The 11,714-nt window shown below is 38.0% G+C and overlaps 1 protein-coding gene across 1 annotated transcript; it reads right to left on the minus strand.

The window, feature by feature from the left end:
- Positions 1-3,223: 3,223 nt before the first annotated feature.
- Positions 3,224-4,444, minus strand: LOC107606485 (uncharacterized). Its single transcript, XM_016308550.1, has 3 exons — positions 4,259-4,444; positions 3,962-4,193; positions 3,224-3,255 (listed from the first exon to the last, which is right to left on the minus strand). Exons 1-3 carry the CDS (start codon positions 4,442-4,444, stop codon positions 3,224-3,226), a joined length of 450 nt encoding a protein of 149 aa, XP_016164036.1.
- Between the last annotated feature and the right edge of the window lie 7,270 nt (positions 4,445-11,714).

Consider the following 11,714-nt stretch of genomic DNA (forward strand, 5'->3'; position numbering starts at 1 on the left):
TTTGTTTGAAACTTGTAGGAGATATATGCACCGAACTTGCAATATTTGAAAAGATTTGATTTTTCATATTTTATGAAAGCTTCTGATTGGAATGCTAATATTGTACTAACGGATATGAAGATAATTATCGGAAAGAATTTATTTACTAAACACTATATATAACATTGCAAATTGAATCTGAATTTACACTTTTTTTTTTCTAAATGAGCATTTCAAACAAGCTAGCATGTGAGTTTCAGTGAGCATTTCAAAAGCAATAAACTATCATAGAATGACATATTGCAAAGTTTTTTTTTGAAAAGAGGATACTTTTGTTCTACAACAGAATCACCAATAAACCAAGTTGTTGTAAAAGATTTTGATCCGAACAAAAAGCCATATCTTATAGATGATTTGGATCCTATTGTGCGTGAGAAAGTCAAACAATATTGTGAAATATGGTATTATGTTTGATATACTTTTAGTTTAGTTTTGCTGAACATAACAACTTTATTTTTCAATTTTATCTAGGCTTAGTCTTTCTATTTAATATTACTTTTGATTTTCGACTGAACATGTCACTCTAAATTAATGAGTTATTTTCTACCAGATTTTTTTATCTAACTTTGCAGAACATAGCTGGTATCAGTAGTTATATATATATAATGTCTTTTATTTATCTAGTTGAAGTAGGCACCTTTGTACTATTGTGAGAGTGAGAATATTTTGTGCAAGCAAGATTTTGTATTTTGGTTTGCATTTTATACCTTTTCATTTTTATTACTCTCTTCATTTCAACTTACAATAGTATGAGTAACATGATACCTTAAAGGGTTAAAAAAAATTATGGTAGTAGCATGATGACAGACATAACACAACACAGTCACTGTAACACCCTACCACACAGAGCTTTACGCTTAAACCGTAAAATAGAGGTGGTATGGTATTTACGACCTCTAAAATAAAACATACATACATAACATAATTGAAGGGATATAATATTCAATGATACTTGAAGGTTGTTAAAGCAAAGTCGTGAAAATAAAAGCGCAACGCTCAAGATAACGTTTACTTGCATACGAAGAAAGCATAGATACATACATATGTATGTATGTATGTATATATAAAATAAAAGTGGAGAGTCAAGGCTACAAAATATTCAAGCTTCGAGCTCAACCTGCGAAGCTAAGGTTGGCCGGAGAATATTTACATACATACATATAATCCCAAGTTTAAAGAACTAAAAATAAACCCTATTTCTCCATTAAAAGCCTCTATGAGGTATAGCAACAAAACATAACATAGGAGAAGTCTATACATATATATACATATACATAAAACTCCTTAAAAAGTAATATCCCACTCTACTGTGACAGGAACTCCAGACGCCTAACGAGGTGCTTCTCGGCCTACATCTGAAAAACACAAATATCTATATAGAATGAGAACCAGGAGTTCTCAGGATGGTAAAGGTACCACATACATAAGATATAAGGTCCCGGAAAAGTCAGAGACAATCTTAGAACTCCGACACTCAGATTTAAATCTTAAAACTTATAAATTGAAGACCATAAATAGGGTAGGTTATATAAGGTTCTAAATATTAATTAAACTCTAACTAAAAACCCTCAACTCCTCGCCTTCCTCCAATCCTCCAAACTCTAGTGGAAACTCAAAGATAAATAAAGCAGACAAAGGCAAACACAAATATAGTACAGTTATTGCAAGTAACAAGTATGACAAAGAACATATTGATTCACAAAGGCAAACCCAATTAAATGAACAAAAGAAAAAAAACAAACATATGCATATGATGCATGCCTGCCCTATGGCTGATGAGTCTCATCTGTCAGTTATAAAGCTAACTTGACATGTCCGGCTGCTAAACCCTGGACAGTCCCTTGTTCGCGCATCCCCAAGAGTCTATGTATAGCATTTTCTCAATCATAATCAAATTTTGCTCATTGGGGGAATTTCTAGGGCGTTAAAGTGTCTGGCCACATCTTGCAATGTAGGGTCCATAGAGTATCGAGTCTTGACCTGGAACACGTGGTGGCAAGCCACTGCATCTTACCCAGGAAAACTCATATCTCAGATAAAAGATGTGCATAAGCCACATTTTCATTCATATTCATTCATATTCTTTTATTATGGCCATATTCATCATATATATCACATATCGGCACTTCTCATTCATAATTCATCATATCTCAAGCCTTTTTCTCTTCTAAGTTACCACCCCTTCCTAGTTCAACCCCCTACACTAGCATTATAACTCACTTCTAGGGTCTTAGATAGTAAAAATAGAGGTTTAGAGATTCAAAATCATGTTTAAATCACAAAACTCAAGTTGCTGAAAAACAGGGCTTCGCGTATGCGAACCATGTCCCGCGTACGCAGAAGTGTGATTTTTCCCAACTCGCGTACGTGACCTTTGCTCACATATGCAAGTACTCTGAACAATGGCGAATGGCTGCGTAGGCAGCCATACTTCCGCGTACGTGCCCCCTTCATTTTCCTTAAAAAGCTGTTAACAATGCAGAATTCACATTTTTCACATCCAACTTCCGACGCGCTAAATTTTTCGTTAAAAATTGCTTTCCATCAGTTCTTCAAACGGCGTAAACTTCACGGACCCAATTTTTATATAAAACAAGTTTGGAAAAGTTTGGGAGTCTGGAGACCGAGTTATGACTCGCTGAAGTTCGCTCAAAAACCAAATTTTCACTCGAAACCATAAACCTCCATTTCTACAACTTCCTAACTCAATTCCTAAAAATCGAAGTTTCACAACATAACAAAACAAACCAAATCATATCCTAAAACATACCTAATAATTGCTTCTCATTCATCTCATAACTCGTCATTACCCAAACTCATCAAATTCATCCTCAAGGGTTCATACTTAATGCAAGATCATACTCAATAGTCATGGTATCAACATTACTTATTCAAATCATCATTTCATCAACCATCATCCATAAGCATCAATCATAAATACATTCTCAAACTAATTCAATGTTTCTCATCAAGTCTACTACGCATTCAACATAATCATACATTCCATCCTATCCTATGGTCATTTAGCCTAAGTTTTCACAAGACATTATATATTACATAAGAGGAACCAAAATCATACCTTGTCCAATTATTCCCTACGCCAAAGACACCTCAAATAAGCAAGGTCACAAGCCTCCACCACTAAAATTTTGCAACCAAAGCACAACCCGAGCTTCTAATCACCTCAATTTTGTTTCACAATCACATATTCACTACCTAATACACATTATCATATTCATATACACAAACTTAATACTCAACCACATTTAACCAAGAAATTCACTAGGGTTTGAAGATTCTTACCTTACCCGTGCCTCAAGTCAACAAAAACCCGCTAATTCCTCAAGCTAATTGGACCCTAAAACATCAAAGAATAAAAAACTCAACACCCTACAACATTGAATTTTTAAAATTGGGGAGGAGAAAATTGAATTGGAAATGTGACTTCCTTATCAAATTGAGTACTGGACTTTGTAGAGTTCGACGCGGTGGACGCGTGGTCGCAAACTGTGCGGCGATCAGAGCTTGGAGTTGAAAGATACGGTAATTTGAATCTTTGAATGAGGATTTGTGATTTGGGAGTGTTCTCCCCCCTTAGCTAAGCTTTTTAGTGTGTTTCATATGGAGAGGAAAGCAAATGAGCTAAAGCTCATTAGTGCATGTGGGTTATGTTGGGCCTTAGGCCCCATGTGGGCCCGATTCGCCCGGTTTGGTCCCTTCGACCCAATTTTGGGCCAAAACCTTTAAAATTAGAGTTAAACTTCATGTTTTAATTAATTCTACCTCATTAAACTATAAAATTCTATCTTCTAATTTCTTTGATTAATAATTAATTTATTGGCTAATTATTCGTTAATTATGCGGGGTTTACATCTTACCCACCTAAATAGGAATTTTGCCCCCAAAATTCAAATTTAGTTACCTGCGAACAAGTGTGGATAGTCGTTCCGCATTTTGGATTCAAGTTCCCACATGTGTTCTTCGATTTCAGCCCGAATCCAAGTGACTTTCACCAATGAAACCTCTTTGCCACTCAATCGTTTGATGCTGGTGTCGTCAATTCTAACCGGGGTTACTTGCAGTGTCGAATCTTCTCTTACTTGAGCCGACTCAGGTTCCAGAACATGACCAGCATTAGGAGTATACTTCCAAAGCTGCGACACGTAAAACACGTCGTGCATGTTCAAAAATGCGGAGGTAAGGCAATTCTGTAGGCTACCTGTCCAATTCTCTTCAGAATTTGAAACAGATCGATATAACGAGTGTTCAGCTTCTTTGTTTTGATCGCTCTACCCACTCCAGTTGTTAGAGTAACTTTCAGGAACACATGCTCTCCTTCCTCAAACTCTAAAGGCTTTCGCCTCTGATCAGCGTAGCTTTTCTGACGGCTTTGAGCAATAAGCATTTGGCTTCAGATTTTCTTGATTTATTTAGTGGTTTCAGCTATCATTTCAGGCCCTAACAAACTTGTTTCCCTAGCTTCATACTAGCATAGCAGAGATTGGCACTTTTTTCCATATAGAGCCTCATACAGAGTCATTCCGGTGCTCGCATGGTAGCTGTTCTTATATGCAAACTCTACTAGCGACATATACCGATCACAGCTCACCGGCTGGTCTAAAACACAAGCCCTCAATATATCCTCTAGGGTTTGGATTGTCCTCTTCGATTGGCCATTGGTTTGAGGATGGTACATTGTACTTAAACTCAATTGAGTCCCAAACGCCCGTTGGAAAGCTCCCCAAAATCTAGAAGTGAAACGAAGATCTCTGTTAGAGATTATAGTGGTAGGCACTCCATGCAACCTCACAATTTCCTTGATGTACAAACGTTCTAGCTCCTCTAAAGTACAATTCATCTGAATGGGTAAAAAGTGAGCTGACTTTGTCAGCCGATCCACAATCACCCAAACAACGTCAAATCCAGCCCGAACTCTTGGCAAACCTGACACAAAATCTGACTATGCTCCTCTTTCATGATATCTTGCCATAAATTTCCAATGTTCGGCACACAAATTCTACCCTTGTACCTCCATATTCCGTCACCATCCCATGAAACTCCCTAATCGCTTTCCTTTCTCAATTGCCGACAACATCTTCTGTAACTCCTGATCGTCTTGTTGAGCTTTTAAAATTTCATAATTAAAATCACTTGAAACTTGCAATTGACTTTAACATAGAGTCCCGAACTCTTCTTCGACACCGAAGTTTAGATTCTCAAACGCCTTTAGCAACTCTTCTTCTCGAAGCATCATCCAAGCAACACATAAAGATTTTTTGCTCAAAGCATCTGCCACGACATTAGCTTTTAACTCAAAATATTTTAGCAGCTCCATCTACCTCTTTTGATGCATATTCAATTCTTTCTGATCGAAAAGATACTTTAACAGATAATGCCTCCAAACTTTTAGAGCAAACATAACCATAGCCAATTCAAGATCGTGAGTTGGGTAATTCATTTCGTGGGGTCTCAACTGCCGTGAGGTGTATGGAATGACATTATGGTGTTGCATCAGCACACACTCCAGACCCTTCAATGATGCATCATAGTACACCTCAAACGATTCATTTGGCTCAGGCAACACTAACACAGGTGCAGTGGTCAGTTTCTGCTTCAATACTTGAAAACTTTCCTCGCATTCAGAGGTCCAAACAAATGGCATCCTTCCTTGATAGCTTAGTCAAAGGCAAAGTGAGTTGTGAAAAACCTTTGATAAACCTTCGATAAACCTTCGGTAATAACCCGCTAAACCGAGAAAGCTCCTAATCTTCGTCACAGAGGTTGGTTGCCCTGAATGTATTACCGCCTCTACCTTAGCAGGATCCACGGCAATTCCTTGTTGACTTACCACATAACCAAGAAACTTCACCTCATTCTTCCAGAACTCACATTTAGATAGCTTAGCGTACAATTTTCTTTCTTTCAAAATCTGTAGCACAGTTCGTAAGTGTTTTGCATGTTCTTCTTCAGTTTTGGAATAGATGAGGATGTCATCAATGAAGACAACGACGAATTTGTCAAAAAATGGACGAAAAAACTGGTTCATGTAGTCCATAAACACTGCCAGGGCATTGGTTAACCGAAAAGACATTACCCTATATTCATAGTGGCCGTAACGAGTTCTGAAGGCAGTCTTCGGAATGTCTTCGTCTCTCACTCTTATCTAGTGATAACCAGACCTAAGGTCAATCTTAGAAATACACCAGCACCCTACAGTTGGTCCATCAGATCATCGATCCTTGATAACGGATATTTATTCTCCATAGTGACTTTGTTCAATTGCCGATAATCCATGCATAAGTGCATGCTCCCATCCTTTTTCTTCACCAGTAACACTGGCGTGCCCCATGGAGAAACACTTGTTCGGATGAAACTTTTACTCATCAGTTCTTCCAACTAAGATTTAAGTTCGGTCAATTTCAATGGCGACATTCGATAAGGAGCAATCGAGATTGGCACGGCTCCAGGCACCAACTCAATCACAAACTCGATTTCTCGAGTAGGAGAGAATTCAGGAATGTCATCCAGAAACACTTTTGGAAATTCACTTACGACTGGAATCTGCTCTAAACTTTGCTCCTCTCTCGACACATTCGCAGCTAACAACATAACACCCTGACATTCACAACCACTATAGTTTACCATAACAGAGTTCAAATAATAACCCTTCGCCACCACTGGTCTTTCAGGCCCTTTCGACATAAAATGCAATGACCTTTCAGAACAGTCAAGCAAAACGCGATTCTTAGATAGCCAATATAATCCTAAGATGAGATCAAGACCAGTCATCGGTAAACAGATCAGATCATGGACAAAGTCTTATTGTTTAACTCAGAATGAAACTTGTGGACAACCTAATCTAGTCACAATAGCTTCAGAAGTAGCAATATGCACCTTTAGATTATAAGTTAACACCACTATCTTTAATCCTAACTTACTAGCCTTCTCGAATGCTATGAATGAATGTGTCGCTCTAGAATCAAATAAGGCATTTAAAATTTTACCAACTATTTCACAGTTACCTCTAATCAATGTCTCGGATCCCTCAGCACTTGCAGCAGATGTAGTGAATAATCGTCCTGGTTGCTGTGCTTTCCCAACTTCATACTTTTTCTTCTCCGGGAAATTCTAGGCCATATGCCCAGCTCGTCCACAAAAGTAGTCAACACACGTACGCATCGCATGGCAGATCTCCAAAATTTCATTTTTTCATGAATTCTGCACTTTACATGCTTTTTCTTCATTCTTTCAATCCAATCTTTGCCTTATAAACCTGAAATCACTCATCAAACACATCCAAGAATCGAATGGGATTAAAGTGAATTAAATTTAGCAAATTAAAGGCCTAAAAGGCATGTTTTCATTCTTAAGCACAAATTTGGAAGAATTCACAAAACTATGCTATTTCATTGAATATATGTAGGAAAAGTTGATAAAATCCACCCAATTAAAGAAAATAAATATCATGAAATATGGATTTATCATATGCTTACGCAAATGTGTTTTCTTCAACGTGTGCGTATGCACGACATAGTGTACGTACAACCCTTGTTTTGGTGAAAAATTATTTTTTTTCACTTTTTCAAGGATTCTCTAGCTTTCTAAACTTCTTTAATTACCGTTTAAGATTTCTATCTAGTAATTAGGCCTTAAGATTATTAGAGATGAGTTAGTAAATTAAATTGATGAATTTCTATTACAAGTTTAAAAAATGGTGAATTAGGCTTGAGAAGTTCTGTAGATGGAATAGCTTGAGTGTCTTGGCAGAGTTTTGAGGTGACAATAAATTGACAAACATGAATGATTATGGTTAATGAGATGAGTATAACCAGACTTGTGCTATGAGCAGTGATCTCCGAGATTGAGTATATGATTGTGATATGCATTGTTCTCCGTTGTAGGGACTGTGGTAGTCTTCTACCTACGTTCGAATGTGAGGCTGTGACAGTCTCCCACTCATGTGACATGCATTAATTTGGTAAGTCGCTATGTGCCTCGGGCAAGGGCTGTGGTAGTCTCCCACTTGTCGAGGTAGCAATGACGGCGTAGGGGCCGAGACGGTCTCCCGCCTATGTTGAGCTGTGAGGACTAAGGCAGTCTCCCGCTCACATAACCTTCTCTGCTACCAGAGTGAACGCGGGCACTATAACTCGCAGAGTGCAAGAAAGAGTGAGCAGGGCAGTATAACCTGGGTCGTGGCAGAAAGGCGACATCCTGGGGATATGTCGGGTTGGTATTTTGAACCGACAAGTAATATCAAAAGCCAAATAAGATAGACATTCATCATATGTATCTTTTACATGGTTGCTTGCTTTGATTACTTGAGTTATGCCTATTTGAATAACATGCCTAAATGCTAGTTCATTTACCTACTGTATATGTATACTATTTGTGCTTTACTTGTTTGCATTATATGTGTTTTACTGGCATTAAGGAGGATCGGTACGCAGTGGCGATGGGATCACACGGAGGGTAGGTTGGTGAAGGTTGTGGGATAGTGGTGACTGTTAGTTTAGAAATTCCTTAAGTTAGAATACCCTATTTATGGTTTATATATCATATTTTACTAAGCTTGAATAATTGTATCGATGTGAAGTTCTAGGATTGCATTTGGCATCCAGGAACCTTATATCTTATATACTGAGCATGTTACCATTCTGAGAACCTCCGGTTCTCATACCATATTTTGTTGTTGTTTTTCAGATGCAGGTCGCAACCCAACACAGTGAGTTGCTAGATGGTGACATAGTAGAGGATCTCTTGATATCTCTTTTGTGTATTTTGAATATTCTGTTGTAGGCTCTCTCTATACTTTGTATTTTGGTTGCCTTAGAGGCTAAATTTGAGAGACATATGTTGCTGTTTAACTTCTCAAAAACTTTGTATTATCTGTATGTCACCAGTCGTCCTAAACTCCACGGGCTATGGCTAGTGTTCTTTTGCCTATCACACTTTTATATATATCTATCTTGATTATTATTATATTATGTCTTATGTTGTATCATTTGCCTTTATGCTTTTAATTATCGTGTGAACGCTTCGCACTTTTCTGTTTCTGTTTTGAGATATAATTCTTCATCGGGCTTCTTGCATTTTTATTATTCCTTCCTTTATATAAATATATTGTATATGCCTTAGAACTATCGTGGCACTTAGTTATCCTTTGCTTTACAGCATGAGGTAAGTCTTAGGGTAATTAGGGTGTTACATGGCTTAGTCCCACTTGCTCCGTGAGGTGGTTGGTGTGCGAAATCGTGATCTTCAACAATGGCGCCAATGGCTTGGTGCTCTCAAACGTGAATCACACTTTGTCACAATTCCGCACAACTAACCAGCAAGTGCACTGGGTCGTCCAAGTAATAAACCTTACGTGAGTAAGGGTCGATCCCACGGAGATTTTCGACTTGAAGCAAGCTATGGTCACCTTGTAAATCTCAGTCAGGCGGATTCAGATAGTTATGGAGATTTGATAATTAAAACATAATTGAAATATAAACTAGGATAGAGATACTTATGTAATTCATTGGTGAGAATTTCAGATAAGCGTATAGAGATGCCTTTCGTTCCTCTGAACCACTCTGCTTTCCTGCTGTCTTCATCCAATCATTCCTACTCCTTTCCATGGCAAGCTTTACGTAGGGCATCACCGTTGTCAATGGCTACATCCCATCCTCTCTGTGAAAATGGTCCAATGCGCTGTCACTGCATGGCTAATCATCTGTCAGTTCTCGATCATACTGGAATAGGATTTACTATCCTTTTGCGTCTGTCACTACGCCCAGCACTCGCGAGTTTGAAGCTCGTCACAGCCATCCCTTCCCAGATCCTACTCGGAATACCACGGACAAGGTTTAGACTTTCCATATCTCAAGAATGGCCGTCCATGGGTTCTAACTTATACCACGAAGATTTTAATATCTCGGACTCAGTCCTCTGTATTAGATATCTAAGAGATACTCATTCTAGCTTGTTTGCATGTAGAACGGAAGTGTTTGTCAGGCACGCGTTCATAGGTGAGAATGATGATGAGCATCACATAATCATCACATTCATCATGTTCTTGGGTGCGAATGGATATCTTAGAGAAAGAATAAGGTTGAATTGAATAGAAAAACAGTAGTACTTTGTATTAATTCATGAGGAACAGCAGAGCTCCACACCTTAATCTATGGAGTGTAGAAACTCTACCGTTGAAAATACATAAGTGATAAGGTCCAGGCGTGGCCGAATGGCCAGCCCCCTAAACGTGATCAAAGGATCAAAAGACAATCCAAATATGTAACTAAAGATGTAAATATAATAGTAAAAAGTTCTATTTATGCTAAACTAGTTACTAGGGTTTATAGAAATGAGTAAATGATGCAGAAATCTACTTCCGGGACCCACTTGGTGTGTGCTTGGGCTGAGCATTGAGCTTTACACGTGTAGAGACTTCTCTTGGAGTTGAACGCCAGTTTGTAACTTGTTTCTGGCGTTTAACTCCACTTTGCAACCTGTTTCTGGCGTTTAATTCCAGAATGCAGCATGGAACTAGCGTTGAACGCCAGTTTGTGTCATCTAAACTCGGGCAAAGTATGGACTATTATATATTGCTGGAAATCCCTGGATGTCTACTTTTCAACGCAATTGAGAGCGTGCTATTTGGAGTTCTGTAGCTCCAGAAAATCCACTTTGAGTGTAGGGAGGTCAGAATACAGCAGCATCTGTAGTCTTTCTTCAACCTCTGAATCTGATTTTTGCTCAAGTCCCTCAATTTCAGCCAGAAAATACTTGAAATCATAGAAAAATACACAAACTCATAGTAAAGTCCAGAAATGTAATTTTTATTTAAAAACTAATAAAAAATATACTAAAAACTAACTAAATTATACTGAAAACTATGTAAAAACAATGCCAAAAAGCGTATAAATTATCCGCTCATCACAACAACAAACTTAAATTGTTGCTTGTCCCCAAGCAACTGAAAATCAAATAGGATAAAAAGAAGAGAATATACTATAAATTTCAAAATATCAATAAAACTTAGCTCCAATCAGATGAGCGGGACTTGTAGCTTTTTGTCTCTTGAATAGTTTTGGCATCTCACTTTATCCATTGAAGTTCAGAATGATTGGCATCTATAGGAACTTAGAATTCAGATAGTGTTATTGATTCTCCTAGTTTAGTATGTTAATTCTTGAACACAGCTACTTTATGAGTCTTGGCCGTTGCCCTAAGCACTTTGTTTTCCAGTATTACCACTGGATACATAAATGCCATAGACACATAACTGGGTGAACCTTTTCAGATTGTGACTCAGCTTTGCTAAAGTCCCCAATTAGAGGTGTCCAGGGTTCTTAAGCACACTCTTTTTTTGCTTTGGACCTTAACTTTAACCGCTCAGTCTCAAGTTTTCACTTGACACCTTCACGCCACAAGCACATGGTTAGGGACAGCTTGGTTTAGCTGCTTAGGCCAGGATTTTATTCCTTTAGGCCCTCCTATCCACTAATGCTCAAAGCCTTGGATCCTTTTTATTACCCTTGCCTTTTGGTTTTAAGGGCTATTGGCTTTTTGCTCTTGCCTTTTGGTTTAAAGAGCTTTTGGCTTTTTCTGCTTGCTTTTTCTTTTTCTTTCTTTTTTTTTCGCTATTTTTTTTCTGCAAGCTTTTGTATTCACTGCTTTTTCTTGCTTCA

This window comes from Arachis ipaensis, chromosome B1 (genome assembly GCF_059453495.1).
Source record: "Arachis ipaensis isolate K30076 ecotype BB chromosome B1, ASM5945349v1, whole genome shotgun sequence".
NCBI lineage: Eukaryota > Viridiplantae > Streptophyta > Magnoliopsida > Fabales > Fabaceae > Arachis > Arachis ipaensis.

What these genes read in the sequence shown, in the direction of transcription:
- LOC107606485 (XM_016308550.1), bottom strand. Translation starts at nt 4,444, where the DNA reads ATGCTTATTGCTCAAAGCCGTCAGAAAAGCTACGCTGATCAGAGGCGA. An exon ending in TTCTGAAGAGAATTGGACAG is followed by an intron (nt 4,194 to 4,258) that starts GTAGCCTACAGA and finishes TACGTGTCGCAG; the next exon opens with CTTTGGAAGTATACTCCTAA. An exon ending in CTATCCACACTTGTTCGCAG is followed by an intron (nt 3,256 to 3,961) that starts GTAACTAAATTT and finishes AATGTGTATTAG; the next exon opens with GTAGTGAATATGTGATTGTG.